At 39.1% G+C, this 26,622-nt stretch overlaps 1 protein-coding gene across 2 annotated transcripts in view; it reads right to left on the reverse strand.

Annotated features, from left to right (window-relative positions):
* Positions 1-26,622, reverse strand: part of ARHGEF28 (Rho guanine nucleotide exchange factor (GEF) 28) — a 331,462-nt gene that overhangs the window by 175,984 nt on the left and 128,856 nt on the right. For both annotated transcript variants that reach the window (XM_011959260.1, XM_011959259.1), the window contains exons 3-4: positions 16,449-16,596; positions 12,926-13,219 (exon numbers count right to left, since the gene is read on the reverse strand). In XM_011959260.1, coding sequence (XP_011814650.1) covers positions 12,926-13,219; positions 16,449-16,596 — 442 coding nt within the window. The remainder of the gene's footprint in view (positions 1-12,925; positions 13,220-16,448; positions 16,597-26,622) is intronic.

The raw sequence follows: 26,622 nt of genomic DNA on the forward strand, positions 1-26,622 counted from the left end.
TACAGATACTCTTTGACTCATGATGGAATTATATCTCAATAAACCAGTCATAAGTAGAAAACAGTGTAAGTTGAAAGTAGGTGTTTTGTAAATATGATGGGATGGCCAAACACAAAACATAATATCCAAAAACCACTGGCCACACAATGCACTGTGGAGTAGTGACTGATTACTTTTGTGATTGTGTGGCTGGTTGACTGGGAGCCATGGCTCACCATTACTGTCCAGCATCACAAGAGTATCATACTGCATATGGCTAGCCCAGGAAAAGGTCAAAATTCAAAATTTGAAATACGCTTTCTATTGAATGTATATTGCTTTCACACCATCAGCTTTCACACAATGATAAAATCAAAATCATAAATCAAACCATCATAAATCAGGGACTGTCTATAAATATCTGGCCCATGAAATCACTATGTGATGAACTACAGCTCTAGGCTTAGTTCATTATTTGTAGCTCTAGACACAAAGAGTGTGAATAGAAGTAAGGAAACTGTCTGGACTACAAGAAAACTAATCTGCATGTTAAATTAATTCAGCCTACATCATGTATCATGATATGAAAATTTACAGATATTTATAAAATGCCAAAAATGATGAACAAAAAGTACAATGAAAAAAATTATCAAAAATTTACATGGAGAGCAGAAGGGAGAATTTGGCATGGGTATCATACACAATCTTTAAGATGTTTTCAGGATTCTCAATGAGAATGAGAAAGGGGTTGTGCCTTAGAGCATCTTCCATTTACAAAGCCTACTCAGAGCTCCGGCATGATAAACAAATCAGCCTTTTATATAGGAGATCAGAGGTTGGTGAGTCCAGGATAGCAATCGCAAATACAAATACACTCATAAGAAAGACATGAAATCAGGACGTTCTACAGCGCATGAGACCAACATGGTGGGCATGGCTAGATCATAAGCCCAAAAGGTAGAGGAGGAGGACTGAAACAAGCATAATGGCAGGTTTTTGCTCCCTAAAACTTCTTTTCTGCTTCAGCACAGTTGAGACACTCATATTACAACCACCCCCAGCTGAAGATCACCTGAAAATAATCTGGGAAAACACCCATCACACACACTTTCATACCAGAAAATTCACATAGTGATGTATAACACTGGAAGGTACTTCCTGGATTTTGCATCTCATAGTGGCAAGATATACTTTATTTTAGCTTGTGGAATGAGTACTAAATCAGTTGCAACTTTAAAAGTCTTTATCAGAATTTCAAGATGGCAACTCAATTTTTGACCTTCACATTCTGGGGATATTTCCAAACTAAATTATTCACGTAGCTACCAATATAAGACACTAAGAATCCAGATACAACACTGTATGGTGCAAAGGTGGGGAGACCAAGGATTCCAAGCTCTGGATTTGAACACATGGCAAGCCTTCAGCTAACAGCTAGAATGAAATGGAAAGCCATTTAATTCTCAAGTTTCAAGTTGCTTGATCTGCAAAACGGACATGATATCTGCCCAGCCTACTACCTGGGATTGCGAGGGGGCTGTAATGAAAATAACAAATTGGGACAGGGCTCTCAAGAACTATAAATGCCAGTATTGGGGGGACTAAGCAGTTTTACACATTTCTCTGATCTTTTTAATACAAAAAACTACAATAAACAGTCACTAAATAGATATGTGGTATGTTTGAAAACAATTTTCCTCTGGTTACAATTTAAGGGCATAATTGCAAGGAACTAGCTCCCTGCTTACCGGGCACTGTAATTGCATCAGTGTAGCATACCAGATGTGCTATTAAGACAAATGTGCTGTAATCCCACACTTCGGGCAGCAGGCAGTCATTAGGTGTTGTAAGTAGCAATTATGGCATACCTCCTCCTTTTCAGCCTGTACCGATTTTTCTTCCATTTGTTAATGTTACTTCAAGGCTATGATTCAACTCCACCATTCATTCACCCAACAGATATTTGCTGATAGCCAACTGTGTGCAGGCACTCTTCTGCAAGATCTCCCCTTCCACCCCAGACAAGCTAGAATTTTCAGACGCCCTCCCACTTGACTCTCCAGGGACCCTGTTCTGTTTGGGAGACAAATGAAAATACATTGCAGTCTAATTTTATTATTGACAAGCAGAAAAAGTGTGGACTCATCATGCCTCGCAGATGGCACTTTGAAGTCTGCATTGGTAGTCTGCCTTCAAACACAACCAGGAAACTGGCCATTCGCCTACAGCCAGGCAGGGTCCACTCAGTGCCCTTGCACTGAAAGCCAGTGTCTTGTGTCCAAAGTCCCAGATTTGGAAATATTATACTCTTTGGGTATGAGCTACAGCTTCAATGGATGATTTCATCCTTTCCTTCACTAATAAGGCACAATCAACAAGGGATATTCTGGTGAGACTAGAAGAGGAAGGTAAATGGGATAAACCAAACAGGAAATCGGTATAAAAGGTGCTGTCATATCTTGAGAGAGGAAGGGGAGGTTGGAAAAAAGTCAACCAGGAATACTGATGGGCAACGATTATCCATGAATGAAAAAAAGAAATGGCCGGGCGCGGTGGCTCAAGCCTGTAATCCCAGCACTTTGGGAGGCCGAGACGGGCGGATCACGAGGTCAGGAGATCGAGACCATCCCGGCTAACACGGTGAAACCCCGTCTCTACTAAAAATACAAAAACTAGCCAGGCGAGGTGGCGGGCGCCTGTAGTCCCAGCTACTCCGGAGGCTGAGGCAGGAGAATGGCGTAAACCCGGGAGGCGGAGCTTGCAGTGAGCTGAGATCCGGCCACTGCACTCCAGCCTGGGCGACAGAGCGAGACTCTGCCTCAAAAAAAAAAAAAAGAAAAAAGAAAAAAAGAAATGAACCACCACACCACATTTCTTTCATACTTACTCAGTGTCAGTGACTATAAGGATGTTACCTTTCTTGTTTCTATAAAGAGCTAACCTTTATTCAGCACTTTATATGCATTATCTCATTTAATCCTGACAGTCATTCTATGATGTATATACTATTATTATCCTTATTTTATAGGGGCAGAAACTAAGCCTTGACATAATTATGCAATTGCTCAGCTCACTTAAGTAGTATATGGAACATGAAGGATTTGAACCTAGATTTTTCTACCTCCAAAACTCAAGTTCTTAACTATTATGCCTCCCATTATACAAAGGATGGCTTGAATTGGCCTCACCTGCAGTGATATATCTCATGTACTTGTCAAGGAAAAATACATTAAAGTCAACAACAAAAAAATCAAGACTATAAAAATTAAAGGTTTTGACAAGAAACATAGGAGAGTCATATACTGTAAGAACTGCGGACTACTTTTTAAAAATCAGGGATTGACTCATATAATACTATATATACTTGTATCTCCTACTATAAACTGCAGATGGGAAGATGTGAGTAGTGAAGAAAAATTTACACAAGAATAAAAAGCTCAAAATAGATTTTGTTGTTGTTGTTGTTGTTTGAGAGGGAGTCTTGCTTTGTCACCCAGGTTGGAGTGCAGTGGTGCGATCTTGGCTCACTGCAACCTCCATCTCCTGGGTTCATGCAATTCTCCTGCCTCAGCCTCCCAAGTAGCTGAGACTACAGGCATGTGCCACCACGCCTGGCTAATTTTTGTATTTTTAGTAAAGACACAGTTTCACCATATTGGTCAGGCTGGTCTTGAACTCCTGACCTCAAGTGATCCACCCACCTGAGCCTCCCAAAGTGCTGGGATTACAGGCATGAGCCACCATGCCCAGCCTCAAAATAGATTTTTTTTAAAGAGGGCAAGAAAAGAGAACCAGCCAGGTGTGGTGGCTTGTGCCTGTAGTCCCAGCTACTCAGAGGCTGAGGTAGGAGGATCGTTTGAGCCCAAAAAAATTACCTAGTTGTGGTGGCACACACCTATAGTCCCAGTTACTTGGGAGGATGAGGAAAGAGTATCACTTGAGCCCAGAAGTCTAAGAGCAGCCTGGGCAATACAGTGAGACCCCATCTTAAAAAAAAAAAAGTCAACAAATTGAAAGTGAGGAGAAAACAAGCAGAAGGAACCCGAGCTGAGCGAATTCTAAGGACCCAGGCTAACGCCCGTCACTCATGCTTCTTCTCTCCTCCAGATATTGACCTGATGTGTCGCCACTCACAGCACACATACATTCTCATGTCAAACTTGCAAAGTAAAAGCAACTATGCAGAAGAGGACAGTAGGTATGTGGGGACCTAGGGTAGGATTACAGAATATTTTTTGAGGTTTCTATCTATACAGCTTCATCCCCACACCAAGGCTTATATCTGAGAGCGTCAAGACAAGGCCTCTTAAACAACACTGGGCCAAGGAAAGGGGACTTTGCAACAGGATGCACAATTAGTCACTTCCCTAAGAATGTACCACCTTTTCTGACTCCCTGCCTCACTCTGCTCCCCAGATCTCTCCTACCCAACTTTTTTAATCGTGGGGATTTTAACCTCCAAACATTGCTAGTTTTAAAGCCAGTGTTTTATCTACAAACCAATGTTTCATTTGGTTTGTAGATAAAATAGTACAAGGACAACTGCCAGCATTCAAATCCTATTAAGAAATCTATGAGAATAGCAAAATTTTAACTTTTTCCTTCAAAGTTATGAAGATATTCCTTGGTTACTGTCATTTTTTAAATTCAGTTTTAATCCCCTGCATGCAAGCAAAAACTGCTATATGCATCCTGCTACGTTTTAAGAGGAGAAAAGCCCCAGAGGAGGTAAGCCACGAATGGGACTTCAAAACCTTCTACAGTCCCGAATGCTTTGGGAAGCACATTAGGGTAGGCTGTTTGCTTCCCTTTACATTTTTTGTTCTTGAAAATTATAACTGAGGGAGAGAAAGTGACCTGAATCCAACTCTACGTTCTGTTTCCCAGAAGTGAGAGTAAGTGCGTAATTCTCTATTCCAGTATGAGGGCCATTGTTGCCAGACAAAAGTAGGAAGCTTATTTTTTAAGGGAGAGTTTAAGCTGTTGCTTCTTATTTAACATGTAGTACCTTAAACAGAGAATGTGTTCAATAAGAGTTTACCTACTTAAACTGAAAAATGAATTCAAATGATTGGAGGGAGAGGAGTCCTTTTCCTTAGAAGTTTAATTCTATATTAAATTCTTTACTGCCAGAAAACACATTCCTCAAAAATTAAAAACTACAAAAGGAATGTAAGACAAAGAAGACATTTTAAAATTAAGGATTTAAAACTTCACAAATAATATATATATATATAGCTGAGGATTGTAAAACAATTGTATTAATTTACCATCATAACAAGTGCCATAGGATCTAAAGAACATTCTCTCCACCCCTAGTAGTCATCCAGTGAGTTGCCTTAGCAACAGAAAGAGTATATTACCAGCTTGAAATGTCAGAAAAGATGCAGAGATGTTTGTCTGATTAGATACTATCAGAAGTGACAGAAGGCTAGACAGCAATACTGAGTGTGTACACAATCCCTTGAAAAATGTCAAGATTTCCAAGAGAACCATACAAAACCCCAGAATCAGCTGTTATCCATAATGTATTGATTTCAAAACTAAAAAAAAAAAAAAAAAAAAAAAAAAAAAAACCTGTATTTCCTATATTTTGTAATAAATCTGTCCTTTATGGGTTTCCTACCCACTGGTGTTTGAGCTAATGTTATTTCAAACTTGCCGTTCGGTACACAGCTTTACGGCAGAGTAACAAAGCTGACATTTCACCTCTTCTGTGGGCCAGCAAGTAAGTCTTATAAATCAGTTTGCCCTTCTCTGGTTAGTAAGACCCGGACACAGTGCAGTCATCAGGCCAACCCACAGTGCCAGGCTCTGGGGCCTTGCTCTATTTTCTTTCTATATCTACGGCCAGCAGACGTATTCAAAGATAAAAACACAAGCCATGCTCCATTTCAATCATTAAACAAATCTTGCTTCCTACTGGCTACAGATCTCTTTTCTCTATTCAAAGAAAGAGAAACAGATATTTTTCTCTGTCAAATATTGCTAGGCCACACATTCCCTTCTCTTGTTGCCTAGAAAGTTCAGGGTATGTGGCTTGAAGCAAGATGTGGCTGTCACATAAAATGAGTAGTTCCCATCCACTCTTTTGTAATGAACTGTTAATTCCTATGTAATAGCTTTTCCTGCAGATAAGAAGCAATATTAGAACTGCTTTTTAAACTTCTTAAGTGAACACCGAACAATCAAGACACATTTTAAGAACTGCTGGACCAAACATCTACTGTTTCCCAAAAAGCTACTGAAATTTAAAAAATAATCAATTTAGGGAAAAAAAAGAACTGCTAGATAATCCTAACTCTTATAAACTTTCTTCTCAAGTCTTTCGGGCCTCTGCAATTCTTTTCCTTTTCTTTCCATTATGTGTAAAGCATAGAAAAACAAACATTCTCCTTCAAAAGGAACGAATTTATGAAGACCCTATTAAAGCAAGAGCAGAGCGTTATACTAACGACCCTTCTCCGTAGTAGAGCATCACATTACTTTACCTATACATTACACGGGTGGGCCATGACAAGGTTTTCTATATTTTCTGTAACTTACTACTCATTATGCTGTGACTTGTACTTGGATTTGCCCTTGAAACTAATGAATCATTTCTCTAATTTCTGGATTCAAGTTTAAATCTGTTGTGGTTGTTATAACTCTATTGGTGTTATTTGCAAGTTAAGGAGTATACTCTTAATCTGATTTTTGGAATAAATAATTAAAATCCTAAATTCTCTAAGCCACCCTCAATGGGTCCTACTAGTTCCACCAATTGGTTTTCTTTGGGGACAGCTCTCCAACCAACCATAGACCCACAGAATGAGAAGCTGATCCTCTAAATACATCAGCTGTATTTAAGTCCAAAACGTTCCTGTAGAAGAGTTCCAAAAGTTCAATTGGCTTACCTTAAAATTTTCTTTCACTCATAGAACCAATTACAAAGGCAGGAGAAAAGCTTAACTCTTAAACTTGTCAAAGCAATCTACCAGGTAGTGCTTTGTTTTGTTAAATATTTTAATATTTTTTCCCTGCAGATTCAATTCATGGTAGCACCTTTACAAAACCAGGTTTGGCACTTTGTGAAGCCGAGGCAGGTGGATAACTTGAGGTCAGGAGTTCGAGACCAGCCTGGCCAACATGGTGAAACCCCATCTCTACTAAAAAGACAAAAATTGGCCAGGCATGGTGGCACACGCCTATAGTCCCAGCTACTCAGGAGGCTGAGGCAGGAGAATCATTTGAACCCAGGAGGCAGAGGTCACAGTGAGCCAAGATCATGCCACTGCACTGCAGCCTGGGCAACAGAGGCAGGTTTTGTCTCAAAATAAATAAATAAACAAACAGGTTTGGTTATGTTTTTATGATTGATATAACAAAGAATCCACCTGTTCCACAACGAGCAGAAGAACTTCTGCCTGTTAGGAGACCTTTGATCCTATGAACTACTTTTACCGAGACAACTAGAAGAGTCCAAGTTCGTTTTTCAAAATAATAGTAATTTACTCTGGCAAAAAATATCTTGAGTCTTCCAAACTGTTATATATTTGTTTGTAAGTGTAAACATATGTGAGAAATATTCTTTATATGACCTCTTCGGTTTTTTTAAGGAACTGGGCTCTATTTTTCTCTTAAATTAGAAAACCTAACCAGGACAAGCTCGACCTACTCCATAGGTTAGGAGAGAAGCTACTGTGTTCACAGGAACGATGCCATCTGTCTTTGCAGATGCCACTTGTGGTCCCCTTGGGTTCTTTACCCACATGGCATCCCCTCACTGGTGTTGGCAAGCTTGCTGCTTGCCAGACATGTCAAGCTACTGGGAACACAAGTAAAGAAAGGTAGTTTGATGGAGCAGGAAGGTCGGGGAGGCTTTCAACTCCAAAGTCATCTGAGCATCAATACATAAAACATCAGAATGTGTTATCCCAGTTAACCTAATTGTCAAAATTATACAAATCTCTGAGAAAAGATTTCTGCCCAAAAAGCAAACAAGCAAAAAACTCAAAACAAAAAAAATTAAATTAAATTGTGAGATTCTGTTGAATAATTATATTACTATTCAATGCTTTACTCCAAATTGGAGCTTCTGAGGCCTTGCACAAGGCACTATTATGAATGCTATTTCATAAAAGGAACGGTCTTAATTTTATGAACTAGAAATCCAGTTTTATTTATGGTCTAAAATTAAATAAAATCTGGGATATTTCCTTTCCTCGAACACATAATGAAGTTGCATTGTGACTAATGACGGGTAAGACACAGGGCTGAAAGAAGGCTCTGCTTTTTGTTACAAGATCCATGCTCCACTCAGACTCTGGCCTTTTTCCAGGTTCCCAGTCCTTCCTCATAACTCTCAATGATTGACAAGGTAAAAAAATGAGAAGTTTATTACAAAATGCAAAGAATACAGTAATGTGTCGCAGTAGGGTTTTGATCACTCTTCCAAGACAAAGTCATTATAGAAATCAATTAATACTCATTTGCTAAGATCTATTTATAGTTGAATAAATCATAAATAAATAAACACCAAAAATTTTTAATAAGAGTGAACACTGAGCATTAAAATAATTTTTGGACAAGTGCTGGAAGAAATAATTACTAGGAAAGAAATTGTTTTCCACCTGTGATGCCACTGCCACTAATACATTGTAACTTCCAGTGGGTCCAATGTCACAGTTTATTTCTCACATCATTATTACAATTTATCTACCTCAAGACAAGCAATACAAATAAAATATGTATACTAAAAAAGATGTATAAGCACATAAGAGTTTTTAAACTGCTTAGATTAAAACTCTATTAAATTAAAAGTACAACAAAAAACAAACCCAAACAGCTCAAGATTAGCCGAACCCCACCAAATGGTTACGAATAGGCGATGAGTCAAAATACATCCATAGAGTATATGTGTGCATTGTAAAAATCTAATACAATCCAGTTAATCTAGGGCATCAATGTTAGTCCTTCACCAAATACTCTTGTTTATTCCCAACTATAAAATGATTAATTTATGTCCAACTACTTGGTTTAGTAAATACAATAAAAACTCCACGTTTTCCTTCTACCTAGTATCTAATACAATTTCTGAAGTACAAAATTAAAACTGACACAGAAGAATTTATATTTCAATCTACTCATCTAACTGCCCAATTTGTTTTTTAATGTGGAATAATTTTGACAGAAATGTACTGATAAATACATCTGTTAAGGCCTACCAATCTAAACTTAGCCATTATCCATATATGAGCCCCTACATACATACATAACAGAACTGAGGTGTGAAAAGGCAGACACAGAGATTTAAACACATGGCGGGCTGAATGAAATCTCATAAGATGGTCATAACCTTCAGAGTAAACTTCAGCTTCAAACATGAGCATTAACCCTGTCGCTTGACACTGATGTTGTAGAAAAACTACACTACAAGTCTAGGCTGCAGACAGTGTTACCTCAAATACTATAAACTGCCTTTAGAGAAAGTCTAGAAACATTCCTAGAAATTTTCAAAAAATTACTTAAATGCCAGGATTTTATACTTTGCCTTTAGCTTCATTTGTCCAAACCAATTGTATCTGCTTTCTACCTATGCACATACAAGTACATACAATACACTCTATATATGAAAATTTATTCACATGCACATACCAACATCACCTCTTACTAAAAACTTAATATGTTCAGATACTCTTCTAGAGGTCTTATCATACATTATCTAATTAAATCATCACAACCAGCTAATGAAGCAGGTACCACTATGCCTCATTGTAGAAATTAAAAATGTGCAGCACCAGAACTAAAATATTTTGCCCAGGTCTCACAGTCAGGAGGTAATAAGGTCAGGATTGGAATCTGGCTCCACAGCACACAATCTTAACAACTAGGACACCAGAATAGAAAAGTATTATACCATGAAAAGAAACTGCTCCAATTTTTCTCTCATGAAAATACATATATTATGTATAAATACTGACAGAGGGGACAGAAAGGACCTCCACGTGACATAAATCTGTTATAAAAATATGGATAAATCAAAGTCCATGACAGCTAAAAGCTTGGTAAACAAGAATGTATACCCAAATAGCAATGAAAATGGCAATAGGATGACCCTTGACAACTTGGGGTTTAGCTCAGTGTTCTCCAAACTTACTTTTTTATGTATCTCCACCAGCAAAAATAACTTTGAGCAGGCATGCCCAGCATGGAAAATTGTATGCTTGTATTATGGCAATCCACAGATTAAATACTAGAGAGTATTAACGTATTTCTAAATATCGGCAGGAAAAATAAATATAGCATGTGGGTAACATGAATTCCATTGTGGAGACCCTTAGTTTAAGCTATTCATGTGCAGTTATGAGGTTCCATGACTTTCAACAATTTGTAATTTTTCAGAGGCACAAATTAAACTGCTGTAGGCACCAAGCTGCTGTGCTGAGACTTGCTGGCCTGGGGAGGAGCTGTGGGACTGACCTGCATCCGCCCCTGTGTGAGGTTGTGATGCTCTTCCTTTACTTATGGGAAATCGTGAAACCTCTGTGTCTTTGTCAAAATGGATCCAATCCTCCGCCCCAGAAAAAGCCACCCTCCAATATTATAGTTAGAAATCTTTTTAGGAATCCAAGAGGCTTAAGAAAATGAAGTTTCTGGCCGGGCGCGGTGGCTCAAGCCAGCACTTTGGGAGGCCGAGACGGGCGGATCACGAGGTCAGGAGATCGAGACCATCCTGGCTAACCTGGTGAAACCCCGTCTCTACTAAAAAATACACAAAACTAGCCGGGCGAGGTGGCGGGCGCCTGTAGTCCCAGCTACTCGGGAGGCTGAGGCAGGAGAAGGGCGTGAACCCGGGAGGCGGAGCTTGCAGTGAGCTGAGATCCGGCCACTGCACTCCAGCTTGGGCGACAGAGCGAGACTCCGTCTCAAAAAAAAAAAAAAAAAAAGAAAAGAAAAGAAAATGAAGTTTCTTAGCCAGAAAACATTATACGTATATAATATTTAGATAGACAATATATATCATAGATAAATTTTTATATACTATATATATTAATATAGATCATACATGTCATCTATCACTTACATATGTGAGATAGAAAGGGTGTATCTCCAGACGATCAAGTATTACTATTGCAATTCCCCTGTATAAAAGGGCTTAGCACATAGCAAGAGTTTAAGAAACATTTGTTGAGCCAGGTGCCTATAATCCCAGCTACTGGGGAGGCTGAGGTGAGAGGCTCACTTGAAGCCAGGTGTTTGAGACAAGCCTGAGAAATACAACAAGACTCTGTCTCTTAAAAAAAAAAAGAAAGAAAGAAAAATTTAATTAGCCAGGTATGTGATACACACCTGTAATCTTAGATACCCGGGAAGCTGAGGCAGGAGGATCACATAAGCCCAAGACTTTGAGGTTGCAGTGAGCTACGATTGTGCCACCATCCTCCAGCTTGGGCAACAGAGCAAGATGACCCTGTCTCTAAACCAGCTAATGAAGCAGGTACTACTGTGACTCATTGTAGAAATTAAAAATGTACAGCACATTTATTTTATTTATTAAAGAATTTACAATATTTTATTAATACTGTATTTTACAAAGTATTTGTTGAATGAATGAATGAATGAATGTTGTATCCAAAGACCTTTCAAGTATCATCACTGCAACTCCCCCTTATATTTCATATCTCTTTGCTGAGTCCTTGGGGATAATAGCAAGCAGAACAAACACCACCCACACCCTCAGGGAGCCCACGCCATACGTATCAATCACACAGGAGAGTGCAGCACACAGGATTCAGGCATGGCTCAGTGCTGGACTAGACTTGTGACTTCCCTCATCCAAGGTCTTAAAAACAAGAGACGTCTTTAAGTGCCCAGGAGAGTTTTAGTGTGACCCTGATTAAAGGAAAGAAACAGAGATCCTCTTGGTTTGTGACTTATGGCCTTATAATTCACACCCCTTTACCCAGAGTAGTGCATTTAATCTCATCCATGATTGAATGTAAGCCAACCTGAAACTTACAACTAGAATTTATCAGGAAGCAGAAACTCTCAAAAACAGCATCATCTGACTACAAAGCTAAGGACACAGGAAGGATAACAAAAAAAAAAATATGTAGTATTCAATAAATTACAAAACAACATCTGTGTATTTCCAATAAAATTATATATAACTTGTAATCACCAATAAAAAGCAGCTATTGGCTGGACACATTGGCTCATGCCTATAATCCCAGCACTTTGGGAGCCTGAGGCAGAAGGATCACTGAAGTCAGAAGTTCAAGTTCAGCCTGGGCAACACAGTGAGACCCCAGCTCTCAAAAGAAGATTTTATTTTTCATTTTTGAAAAGCATCTATTGATCAGTTTAGCCTCATGTCTAGTATGGGCCTATATATAACATCTATAGTCTTGTTCCCACGCAGATTCCAAATACTTGGTATTCAGAGTCCATTTGGTCTTTAGTACTCCAAAAACTAGTACAAATGTAACACAAATGCTCTCGGTGACACTGACATTTTCAAAGATGTCAATTCATTGGTTATGTTTCCCATGTTGTCATATGTCTTCTAAGTGTTTCACAAAGTTGGCGACATGATCTTTCTTGTCCAGTGACCCTACCTATTTGGAAATGGGGCAGCAAAGTCCCCTTCCCATAGCAAGAAAACTTGCCAAGGGAAGTGGAGCCACAGCCCAGAGCAGCTGACGCAAGAGCATACCATAAAGAAACAGTCTTCCCCACTTGAGACAAGGCCTTTCCAAGTAAATTCCACACCTCCTGGCACGAGTCACATAAACCAGCCCAGGGATGAGTAGCTCAGGACCTCAGAGAACCCCTTCACATCACAGCAAGGTTCAGGTAAAATGTGGACAGGAAAACCTGCCCAGGGGAACAGACAGTATAGCATAAGGAACATTCTGAACTTGACACACACAGGGGATATCTGAATTTTCTGGTGATGACCCACCTTCAAGTGAAGAACTTCCCAACACAGTCCACTCTAGAGGCAATTCCAGATGGGTCAGAGCCAGCACGAGCTCCTCATCCAAGGCAGGCAGTGCTCCCGCTGTCAAGGCAAATGGCGTCAGCAGGGTCTGGTGGCTGCAGGCTGTGAGGCGATTGGCCTGTGTCACCAGCAGACGAGCTAGCCTGCAAGCCATGTTGTCCACGTAGGTCACTGAGCCGGAGCCCATGGTCACTGGAGAGTAACCTTCTGAGCAGAGGCACACAGATACCGTCACAGTCTCCTGAAGCCCATGGCCTGGACAACAACACAGTGAACAAGTTCACCCCAAGTCTGTAGGAGATGCTCTCACAGGGGTCCAATATGCTAGCTCCACCTCACAGCTTAAGCAGACAACGTGCCCCGGGAGAACAAGGTGGAAAGGAAAGCCAGCGCATTACCCTTACACACTGCCAAGCGTGTGGGCCAAACTAATGCTGACTCCATCTTCTTTCAGTAACTCCTGATTTTAAAACTTACCTTTGTGATCTCTGAGCATCTGAGCGTCTGTTCTTCTATCATTACCAAACACTGCTATTCAGCATTCCTTTAACCTTTTACTCCTACCCTGACCCCTGAATTTGTGTTTGTTGTCTTCAAGTCCTTTGCTCTTTTCCACTCTGCCATTTCCTCCTGAGTCACATATTTTTACATATTTATTTAAGCGATAAGTTTATAAGATGGCCGGGCGCGGTGGCTCCAGCCTGTAATCCCAGCACTTTGGGAGGCCGAGACGGGCAGATCACGAGGTCAGGAGATCGAGACCATCCTGGCTAACGGTGAAACCCCGTCTCTACTAAAAAATACAAAAAACTAGCCGGGCGAGGTGGCGGGCGCCTGTAGTCCCAGCTACTCGGGAGGCTGAGGCAGGAGAATGGCATAAACCCGGGCGGCGGAGCTAGCAGTGAGCTGAGATCCGGCCACTGCACTCCAGCCTGGGCGACAGAGCGAGACTCCGTCTCAAAAAAAAAAAAAAAAGTTTATAAGATAGCACCATACAATTACACAAGTTTGCCCTAATTCCATAGAGCTCCTTTGAATGTGAGTAAACATAGGTGAAGACTACCCAAGAGAAAACAAAACGGAAAATACATATACATATCTATGTGTGTGTGTTGTTGTTCACTGCCCCCTCTTCTGAAGTGTCTCTGTCTTGTAGGTGTTCTTAATATTTCTCCTGAGAGTGTCACCAAATACTGCTGTTTGTCCCTCCCTTCATTCTTCCTCTTCTTTGTCCCACTCTCTTATTTTGCCAGAGCTGGGAAGCTCTTACCCAGGTACATTTTTATGCTGCCCTTGGCAGAATTTTCAGGAATTGGTGGCACCAAATCACTATGATCATGATAATCATGACTGGACAGAGAAGAGTTATTCAGCTATCACTGGTCCATAGCACCCTGTTGCCCCCAGTCAAATGGCTAACAGGTACAAGTCATTCCTCCTTTGCCTTATTCTCCAAAGACTTTCCCCAGAGGCTGTGCAGCTAGGGCTTCAAGGAACAAGAGCATCCTAAGTTCACTGAAAGAGAACTAGTGTCACTTTTTCACGGACTCTTAAAAGTGGTCTCATGGTACAGGCACAGAATGCACCCAACTCCCACCAGATTACACATACCCAGTAAATATTAAATAAATCTGTCTTACAGATTTTTGAAAGGTTGTCCTGGTAAAGCTGTCACCAGGGAAATTCAAGGTTCAGAAATAGAAACTGTGACCTGCCTCTAGATTCTGTTAAAATGAAGGCAAGAAACCTCACTTTTAAGTAGACTACAATATAAACAAAAGATTACATTCTCTTCCTCCTAAGGAAGGAGGAAGAGAGTCACCACCACATGCCAGTAAAGAAAAAGATTAAAAGTTTTGAAAATAGGAGTGGCACTTTAGTTATTATTTTTTATCCTTTCTCTATAAGGGCTTGATAAAAGAGAAAACCAAGAAAAGAGGGTGAAACTAAAGGTAGGGAAAACATTAGCCATGGCAAAAGGGCAGAGGGAAAGCAACCAACAGCCGAAGTAACTATGTGCCATTAATTAGGTTTGTTTTTGTTTTTGTTTTGAGATGGAGTCTCGCTCTGTCTCACAGGCTGGAGTGCAGTGACATGATTTCAGCTCACTGCAACCTCCGCTTCCCAGGTTCAAGCGATTCTCCTGCCTCAGTCTCCCAAGTAGCTGGGACTAAAGGCACCGGCCACCATCCCCAGCTAATCTTATATTTTTAATAGAGATGGGGTTTCCCTACGTTGGCCAGGCTGGTCTCAAACTCCTGACCTCAGGTGATCCTCCCACCTCGACCTCCTGTAGTGCTGGGATTACAGGCATGAGTCACCATGACTGGCCCATTAATTTGGTTTGACTGTTTTTTTTTCTTTCTTTCTTTTAATGATGAAGATTACTGGGCTAAAGAGAGAAGTGCTTAAAATTACTGATGGTCTCAGAAATTGGACAACAGATTAATTCATTGACCAAGACCAGGGAGAGCTAAGAGGTATCTGCACTTCTCTACAATTCTCACTGTGTCTGTGTTGTTTGCATATTCACTGGCTACCTTCTTTCCGCGTGTAGCAGATACGTTACAGAAGCACATAGGAACATATTCCTTTAAAAATGATCTCAATCTTGACTCTAAGAAAAATTAAAGAGTCTCTTTATGATCCAAATTAAAAGGACCTGAAAGACTCACAGTTAAGAAAAACCAAAATCAATAAAAAAGAATTCTAAAATGCCCTCCCTGTCCTGTAGGTAACGACATTTTAATTCCACCATTAGGTTAACGCCTGATGACCCTTAAATGCACAACCCACATACCAATAAAAATATAGAACAACTATACCAAGAAGGGCTATTAGCTCATTACAATATATGAACAGGATATATTAATTTATCATCTATCAAGAAGACAACTAGGGAAATTACAGGTTTCAAAATGTAAGCATTTTGATGATGGGGAGAGAAAGTTCTGGAGCTGGAGATCCCCCAAGGAAGATTCTGGATGGACAGGGCATCAAGGAAAGAACCCCAATGACCAAAAGGAACAAGCAGAGGAGAGGCAGACCTGTAACTGCCAGGCTGCCCACAGAAGAATGAGGAAGAGAGAAGACAAATTGTCAATGTCAGTTCTGCCTGAGCCAACCCTGGCAATGGGTCTGAGGTTACAGGCAGTGATTAGGAGGTGATACTCAATAGACAGTGTTTCCTCCATTTGATTGCATCCAAAGCACACCCAACCATAAAAGTTGGGTGCAGTCAACAGGATGGGTCTGCCTGGTCTAAGTTAAGACTCCTAATTAAGCAGCAGATACAGCTGGAAGAATCTCAGATGTAAGAGTGCTTCCTAATGTACACACACACACACACACACAAAGGCACACACACTCCTGACCTTGCAGCACTGTTTTCTTTTTCTTCCTGGCTCTCTTCCTGGCCTACATCCCTGGAGGGAAGTTATTTGCAGACCAGTTTCCCAGTCGCACAACAAAGAGGACACCTCACCTGGGATGCTGGACTGGAGAACGTTATCCTCGATGCGCTCTGCAATCATGACATGTCGCTGATGAGATCCGTCATAAGTAAAGTAAAATTCAGCATCTTCAGGAAGATACACATTTTTGTCAAACTTCGCATAGACCGTCATCTGCCCCTGAAAAAGGAATAAGTCGGGGCATTGTCACACTTCCTTGCCCTGGCTCTAAGAAAGCACAATACAAAGGGCCTGGGTCCATAACAGTGTCATTTGTTATATCCACTTCACGTGGTTGAGTTCAAATAGCATGAGTGCTTCCTTCCAACAACAACACATTTGACATTAGGGAAGATGCTTCCTGATGTATTAGGTATGGGTATCAGAGCTGGTTTGTTCTGTTTTTAAAGTTAAAGAAGTTCAGGGCATAGGAAAGAATTTTTTCTTTCTCTAAAATGTACTAGATGTAGGAGTGTGGTACTTCATTGCCTTTTGCTTTTCAAAAATTATTTTTAGAGACAGGGTCTCACTATGTTGCCCAGGCTGGTCTCAAACTCCTCTGCACAAGCCATCCTCCCACTTCAGCCTCCCTAGTAGCTGGGACTAGAAGGATGTGCCACCACACCCAGCAGTCTTTTACTCTGAATTTCTACCAGCTGAACATCATGGTTTGAGTTAATTTGTATCCCGTACCTAAAATGCCATTATTAGTACAAAAGTTCATGATAATTATTCTTATCTCTGGCCTTACCCTGTACTAGACCATAGTCAGTTGTAAGAATCTTAAATATTTACAAACATTGCCAAATAAATAGGACTACTCCCTCTCCCTTGCTATGCTATTTCCATTTGCTATTTCTCTCCTCTGAGGGGTTTCCAAGTGCCCTTTAATCACACTTTCTCTTAAGAGCTTCTGGTTGGCACAAAGCCCTGCAAAGTGCCTCGGTCCCAAGGACAGGAGCTGCCACCTCAGGGCACTGAGGCATCCTCTGAGGACTAATGTCAAAGGAAGTGGGGCAGCAGGCTGGGGCTCTTGGGTATGTCGGCATCCTGAGGCTTTGCGGGGGGCTATAGCAGCCGTGTTGCACCCAGGGGAACAGCAGCTATGGTAGGGACTGCCAGGTCATCTCCAGACCCCAAAAGCCTTGAAGGATTTGTGCTACTCCCTACCCAAAACACAAAAAGCAATACAAAGTGGGGCCTCCAGAGAGAGAGCGCATTCTGCCCAGCCTGTGGGAGTGGTGGGGAAATGGAAACCTGGAGGCGGAAAGGGTCGCCCACTTTGGAGGGCCTCCAGAGCTCGGCCCGGCATGGAGAAGCATCTGGGCTTTTGTGTGCTTGCCCAACAAAAACAAACCTGTTCGCCAAGATATCTTTACCCTGTGATAGAGGAGAAGGTGAACGGAGAAAAGCCTACACAGACTCCTTAACATCAATTTGCCTCTGACAAATATCAGCAAGACATTTCATGGGACATTAAGAGTTAAGCCAATCAGGATCAAAAACAAAATCAGTGCAGGGTTTTCTAGTAGCCACATGGTTATTTAATCTCAATTTTTTACAATAAACAAAAAGCTATGCATTTCTAGTGGTTTGCAACCTATCACACACACAGTTATCTGAAATTATGAAATGGTATAAATACAAAGTACGGAGTTCTGAAAAAAAGTCACTGGTTGGCAGTTTAAATTGCCCCTTTTCTGCATATAAGCATGCATGTGTATGTGCACACATAAACGTAATCAATAGAAAAGCAACACGCCAAGAAAAATCTACCATACAATAGCTTCCAAAAAGTTCAGGAAGGAGATCTGAAAAGCAAAAAACAACAAAAGTCCAACATGACTGAGAGAGGAAACTCAGACGAAATTCCATTTCCTAAAAAAGGAAGAACAGCTTGCTTTAGTCATGTTCCTGGTTGCTAAAGAGACTGTTAACTATCCTCAGGCAGATCTGACCTGACCTGTTCGTGATTTTTTTAAAATAAAAAACAAATTATATAAACAGATCAAAAATTTTCACAGATCACAAGGATATGTAATCTGCATCTATTCAAAACAATGATCATATTACTATTATATTTGGTTGGGTGGACAAGGACTACAACTTATGAGAGTTTAATTGCAACCCTTTCTAATGCAATACAGCCCTGAACATTACAGTCTTGTAATTCGTCACGCCTGCCTTTCAAGAACCATGCCATGCTTTACACTAGTAAAAGGACAACCAAAAGTCACGTGAGTAATAAGACATGCCCATTAAGGAGATTAAAGAGAGATGCCCAGAAGTCCTAACACTCAGAAGAGATTCAGCAGTAAAAAGAGTCTCTTATATGGTAACCAGAAAAACATCAGAAAGACCCGGATAAAGATGCTATGGGAGAGGAGGGGGTGATACAGAAACCAACAGAGAGACCCTATTAGACAGAAATGAATGGGCAGGAGAGGAAGACAAGGAACGAAAATATGAAGATGAAATAACAAGAACATTTTCATTCAGAAAACGTAGATAAAGCTCAAAGGAGATGGATTTAGATAAAGCACTTAAGAGATCAGCAGGAAGAACGCTCTTCTGAAAGAATATGCAAGTTGAAAGAATATGCAAGTACAGCTTAAATAGCCAACCACAGGTGGCAATTTTTTGGGTAAGAGTGGGACCTTTCTAATCACTGAGGCCACTGAAAATCTGCCACTCTTCTTAAAAGGCCACCAATTTCATATATGACAAAGACAAAATTCCAATGTACAGAATTCCAGAGTACCTCTTTCAGTTCCCCATCTGGATCCAATTGCATTCTTTGTTTCAGGCAATTGAAAACTAGAAAGTTTCCTAAATAAATTTGTTGGCATTAATATCAGAATCACTCTGCTCCTACACAGAAGCAATAGAGATGTGTTCTCACGTTTCTATAAACTCACTATTTCCAAAATATAAAACACTCAAATATGCCAATGAAATTTCTGGAAACAATAAGAAGCATGCTAAGCAAAATTATATCCCCAAATTAATCAACAAGTTTAGTGTAGTCCAGTCAAAATCCATTTTTCAAATGAAACTCGACAAGCTTATTCTAAAGTTCATCTGGAGGAATAAATACACTAGAATTGAAATGATACTTTTGAGAGAGAATGTTTGGACTGTCAAAGCTTGCTCTACCACAAAGCAAAACATACAATAAAACCAGTGTCCTTTAAACAGAGCAATAGTAGCATAGAGAAAGACAAGTGCAAAGTCTGAGGCAGACACACGTACCCATGGAAATTATGCAATAATAGGTGGCATTTCAAATCAGCAGAGAAAGAATGGAAAATTCAATAAACGGTTTTAGAACAATAGCTATCCATTAGGAGCAAAAACATGCATTCTACCAAATGATTAAATTTCTAATTAATTCAATATCTAACAAAAAAATTCATAAAAGCATAAAATTAGAAGACTGTTTAAAAGTTTTCATTATTTAATAAATAACAGAAATTAAAGGTATTTAGATTTCATCTGCATTGACATGATCCTAAACCATCAACCTTTTTTCATTTTTCCTATTATTTTCCAGTCTTTATTCATATGCACAGGTAATTATTACACAGTTATACTCATGGCATAATACATTAATACATATTGGTGTGCTTTCTTCTCTTCTATCAAAAATATTTTTCCACGTTGTTACAATCTTTGGCACCCCTTTTAATTGCATTCCACCAAGCGTTTGATGTTCTATAATTCCATGATTACTTAAATATTCATCTATTGCTCATTAAGAGTACTTCTGACTTTTTAACATTTTAAACAACTCCTGATAAACATTTTAAGTATTTTTTACCCTTTGAGATGCTATTTTAGAATAAAATTCTAGAAACGCTTCCAAAAATATGAACACGTTGTCATAAATTGCCAAACTTCTTTCCAAAAATTTTGTATCAACTTTTATCACCACATGTGCTGGTTAAGAGGATCATTTTCACCCCAACCTTGCCAAAACTACCTTTGGAATTATTTCCTGTGTTAACAGATCATAAACAGTTCCTCACTGATTTAATTCACTTTTTTCCATTGCCACTGAAATGTGTTGCCCACTTTTATAAAAGTCTATTGCAAGATAATGCAAACATTGTTAGTGGCCAAACCAAATTTCAATTTGAATAAATTTAGTCTTTCCTCTTCTGTTTCACATACGAATTCCCCTATAATCTTTGCCTTTGACAGATCAAAATTTTTAGTTTCCCAAGTGAACCAGTTGGAATCAGTGTCAGAATCATTCCCTTTCCCTGTCAAATAGTGAAGGTGTATCACCTCTTACCCAATCATGCCCAAATAAAAAATACTCATCAGTACTCCCATAAAACCTTGGAAGGCCAAGTCACATGGAGAACAGGAATCACAAATGTAGAGCAGAAGGGCTGAATTGACTATAATCATACTAAACACAGTTCAATATACATACACACAAAGAATCAGGTAAATTAAACTAACGTTTTTTACCATCAAGCATCCTCTAGAGAAATTCTACTTGTAAAACTCAATAATTTTCAAAGACCAAGCCTTCTGCTGACATGCTGTGACATCTGTGGACTTCTTCCCAGAGAACCAAAAAGGTAGCAAATGTTTTTGCCACCTTAAACTATCTCATCCAACTTTCCTATTCCTTTCCAGATGGTATTTAAAGTGGAAATGGCTGTCAACACTAGTTTGCATGTTCTAAACATTTTTTCATTAATCAATGTCTCTAATAACCTGGGTAATTGAGTGGCTGTATTAGCCTAATCACTGGGTATTCTTGTACTCATGTTTTCTCTCTCTTCCTCCCTTTCTTCCCTCCCACTATAAACAATGCATCTGTTTATAACTACACTTTGTTAATAACAATGCTATTTGCTGAACAACACCTTAACTCTCTGGTTTCTTAAATATATGGCATGAGTGGGCAATGAACAAATACTGCATTTTCAAATTATGACAATGAGAAAAAAGGATACATCTTTTTATAGTGGGGTTTCTTAATCAAGGTAAGAATCTGAATATGGATTTCAGACAGTTTGAGAACCTCTGAAAATTATTAGCAAAACTGGTTTTGTGTGTGTATATATGTTCATTTTCTGAAGAAAGGTTTATGGCTTTCATCATAGTCTCAAAGGCATCTAAAGATTCAAAAAAAGTTTATGAACTCTAGCTTTTATAGTAACAGGCAAAAATGGGAAGTTCATAAATACTTTTCAATGGTAATTGTCACCTTTTTATTTGACGGGAAGACATAAACTATCTTCCAATGGATTCTAGTATTATACACAGCCTTTATATGGGATGATTAGGCAAAGAAGCATAATAAAGGTAAAAATAAGTTGATAATCAATGTTTACTAATACATGCCATGAAAACCATTATGCTAAAATATAGTGCTATGTGAACTATCAAATTTGATTTGTATTCAATATTTGAAACTTTCTTCTTTACAATAATAAAAAAAATCTATACAGAGCCTTTCCTATAGAACACAGTGCATTGAACTTTCTAAGATCCTTGAAAAGTTAAAAGAAAATAAAAGGATGCATTGTTATTATTCCATTTTATAGGCAAGTAAATACAAATATAGGCACTACTGCTAACTAGCTCAGGATCCCAGAGCCAGATGTGTAATATTAGGTTTCTTGATTTCTGCCCCAACCTCCCAAGTTAGGTTATCCTCTTTACAGTTTCTCAAGTACAATAGCACACGTGGTGCCAAAGGAAGCACCGTGGGCACAAAGTATTTTGTTCAAATTACTGTGTGTAGCTGAAGTACTTCTTTAAAAGAAAGTGTGGAAATGCAAATATTATTTCTTATATGTGTGTGCACATATATACAAATACAGACATCGATATATCTACATACTTATACATATTATCTATGTGTACAGCACATCACAATTTATACAGTGCTTTCTTGTGCATTTTCTTGTCTTATTCCCACAATAATACCTGGGAGGTATTATTATGAACCTTGTTTATTAAAGAGAACACTGAAAATATTAGATCTAGTGAGGAGCAGAGCCAGAAATCAAATCTACATCTTTCTGTGCCAGGCTCAGGACATTTTCTCCCCACCATGTTTATGAACGAACAGCAAATGCGCAAATATCTAGTGACTTATCTACAGCTTTTCATTTAACTCAGTCTTTGCTTCATGTTCTTAATATAGGAGTTCCCATCCTGAAATCTACAGACAGATACAGTGAGGCGGAAATGTTCCTTAATCCTCTGGAAAATGTATGCAGCAGTTTTGGGCATTTATCTGGGGAGTCTGTCTATCAGTCACAGATTCCGAGAAGGGTACGCAAAGAACATGTGAATCAAAAAACTGAAGAACCACTGATTTGAAGCATGTTTAAAAGCATCTGACTTGTATATAATTTAAAGTATCAAGATTATTCAAATGTATCGTCCCATTCACGTAAACACAAATTGGTTAAATCCAGGGGGAAGTATCACAATGCCATTTTTTTAAAGGGAGTTTAACTAAAATAACTTAAAAGACTTATAAGACATTTTTTCAGAAATAGCCTTTAGAGTAGGCGTCCATCTCCAGATAGGATAAAATAGACCACACAGGCCAACAGTCCTGCTGAAAACAACTAGGAATAACAAGGGCTGACAAATAAAAAGTCATGGAAACAATGAGGGCAAAAATGTAACAAAATACCAGACAGGAGAACCACTCAGAGAAGTAATGGAAGCCAAAATACAATTGTGTAATATTGTAAAGGGATGAAAGAAAATCCCATGTCTAACACAAATATCTTTAAAAACGAAACTGAAATTAAAATGTTTAAGACAAATACTGAGAATTCAGTGCCAACAGACCAGCACCGAAAGAAATACTGAAGATGTTATTCAAGAAGAAATAAAATGATCTCAAACAGAAACATGGAAATGCAGGAAAGAATGAGGAATAGGGAGTAGGTAAATATGTGAATAAATATATCAAATATACAAACAATATTACAAAATTATAAAAGCATATATTTTGTGTAATATATAAGCAAACATTTTACAAAATATTATGTCATGGAGTTTAAAATATTTGTAGAACTACAATGTGTGACAACAATAATGTAAAAGGTAGATGAAATTAAAGTACGTAGCCATACTAGGAAATTGCTGAAAAAGTACTTTTATTATATTTGTAATATATTATATATATTTTGACTTGAGAGTAGCCACCAAAAGAATGCATAACTAATAAGTTATAGAGAGGAAACTTAAATAATAAGAATAGTTGATTCATCAAAAAGAAAACAAGACAGGAGAAACAAAAAACATAAAAACAAAACATGTGTGCCAAGCAGAGAGCAAATAGCTATATGTAGATATAAATCCAACTATTTCAGCAATTATATTAAATGTAGATAGACTACTCCAAATAGTATACCAAGTCTGCCAGTATGGATTTTTTTTAATCCAAAAACAACAATATCTGTACACTGCCAACAAGAGACATACCTTAAAAATAACACAGCTTAAAAGTAAAATGACATCCATGCAAAACTAACCAAGGAAAAGCTAGCACAGACAAAATAATATCAGACAAAGTAGATTTTAAAGCAACACATATTACTAGGGAAAGAGAAATTTTTCATCATTAAAAGAGTCAGTTGAATAAGATAATATTATAATATTATATCTGTATGCCCCTAATAACACATCTTTAAAAGATATAAACCAAAAGTTAACAAATCCAATAGAGTAGACAAATCCACAATCGCAGTGGATAACTTTAGCCTGCCTCTTTCAATAGCTAATAGAACAAGTAAGCAAAAAATTGACAAGGATATTAAAGATCTAAATTACACAATTAAAATAACTTACCCAAAGAAGTAATTAGCATAAATTAAATGCATATATTAATAATTGTAAAAGATACTCATTATTCAAACCTCTGCATTAAACACAATAATTCAAAAAATATAAACACACAGGCTGGGTGTGGTGGCTCATGCCTGTAATCCCAGCATTTTGGGAGGCCGAGGCAGGTGGATCACTTGAGGTCAGGAGTTTGAGACCAGCCTGGCCAACATGGTGAAACCCCATCTCTACTAAAAGTACAAAAAAATTAGCTGGGTGTGGTGTCCCACACCTATAATCCCAGCTACTCAGGAGGCTAAGAAAAGAGAACCGCTTGAACCCAGGAGGCAGAGGTTGCAGTGAGCCGAGATCATGCCATTGTACTCCAGCCTGGGTGACAGAGTGAGAACTTGTCTCAAAAAACAAAAAATTATATATATACATATACACACACACATATATACACACATACACACACACATATATATAAATTTAAAATCTAGATGGACTTTCACCCTTGATGGAATGATTCACCACTATCAAATTGAAATTGCCTTTGTTTCTGTAACACAGCAGAACTGAGTAAAAGACAATTCATGACAGAGGTCAGCTAATGACTCCAGATTCCTCACAAGACCAGAAGCAGGCTTTATAAAGCCCCTTAGCTTGCTTCCTTTTCAAACCCCTAACTTAACAGATTCCACGGAAACAGATCTCCTAGTAAGTGAAAACAAATATCTGGCACTTTAAGCAGCAGATCATAGTGGGAAATGTACTGGCTTGGGTATAAGAAAAATTGTAATCACTCTTGCATTATTCTGATAATCCTTTAGGAATAAAGGCCCTATACTGGCCCCTAAATCATCAACTACATAAACCAAGAAGGAAGCAGTTTAACAGACACAAGTTGGGATTTTAATCAATAATCCACTAGCGTCACTGAGGGAGCAACCTGCCCTACCCTATATTGATGAAAATGTAGTTACTCCATTAAGAGTGAGTATGGTCAAGCTCTGCTTTATACCTGTCAGACACACCTGGGCCATGGAATACTTTAATACAAATATAGACAAAGCTGACAACACGTTCAGAGGAAAAGGACAAGGATGCCAAAGGGATGCAAAAAGCATGCTGTCATATGAGGAACAATTGAAGGAACTGGGACTGTTTTGCTAAAGAAGAGACAAGTCATGGACAAACAGTCACCACTGCAAATATCTGAGCGTCTATCATGCAGACATGGGATTAGACATGTTCTGCAGGCCCCAAGGGAAGAGTACAAAACAATACAGGGAAGGACAGGGGACAGAGTTCAGCTCCACAGTGAGAGCCCTCTAAGGAACAGAGATGTCCAAAGATGACAAGGATTGCTTCAGCTTAGGAGGAACAAGCACTACTAGGAGATGGTGTGTTTTGTTTGTTTTTTTGTTTTGCTTATTTCGTCTGAGAAAGAATGAGGCTAAAGAACTTAAAGAACTACCTAATCTTCAGTGTCTAGAATCTATAATATCTGGTATACAATTCTAGATTAATTGCTTCAATATATTTTAAAATTGGGGTGCCTACATAAGCAGATTTGGATTTTGTGGGATTTCTATTTGCTCGTTTTTTGCTTCTTTTTTTTTTTTTTTTTTTTTGAGATAGGTTGTCACTATATCACCCAGGCTGGAGTACAGTGGCATGATCATAGCTCACTGCAGCCTCAAGCAGCCTCAAATTCCCAGGCTCAAGGGGATCCTCCCACCTCAGTCTCCTAAGTAGCTAGGACTGCAGGCACCACCACCTCACCACATCTAGTTAATTTTTTATTATTATTTGTTTGTGTGGTTTTTTTTTTTTTGGCGGGGGGGGGGGAGAAACAAAGTCTCACTATGTTTCCCAGGCTAGTATTGAACTCCTGGGCCTCAAATGACCCTCCCACCTCAACCTCCCAAAGCACTGGAATTACAGACATGAGCCACCACATCCAGCCCCAGGTTTGTTTATTTTTTATTTCTTTATTTCTTATTTCTTCTTATTATTATTAGAGACAGGACGTTGTTCAGTACCTCAAACTGGAGTGCAGTGGCATGATCTCAGCTCACCACAACCATGGCCTCCTGGGCACAAGTGATCCTCCACTTCAGTCTCCTGAGGAGCTGGAACTACAGGCACACACCACCACGCCCGGCTAATTTTTTGGTAGAGACAGGGTTTTGCCTGTTGCACAGGCTGGTCTGGAACTCCTGGGCTCAAGCAATCTACCCGCTTCAGCCTCCCGAAGTGCTAGGATTATAGGTGTGAGCCACCGTGTCCAGCCCCAGCTTTGTTTTTTAATTCCTCCCTTATATTTTTGCTTTGGTTTGTTTTTCTAGTTCCTTGGATTTATGCTTAGTTTATTTTTATTCTCTG

Source organism: Colobus angolensis, unplaced genomic scaffold, assembly GCF_000951035.1.
Source record: "Colobus angolensis palliatus isolate OR3802 unplaced genomic scaffold, Cang.pa_1.0 Scaffold49, whole genome shotgun sequence".
NCBI classification, from domain to species: Eukaryota; Metazoa; Chordata; class Mammalia; order Primates; family Cercopithecidae; genus Colobus; species Colobus angolensis.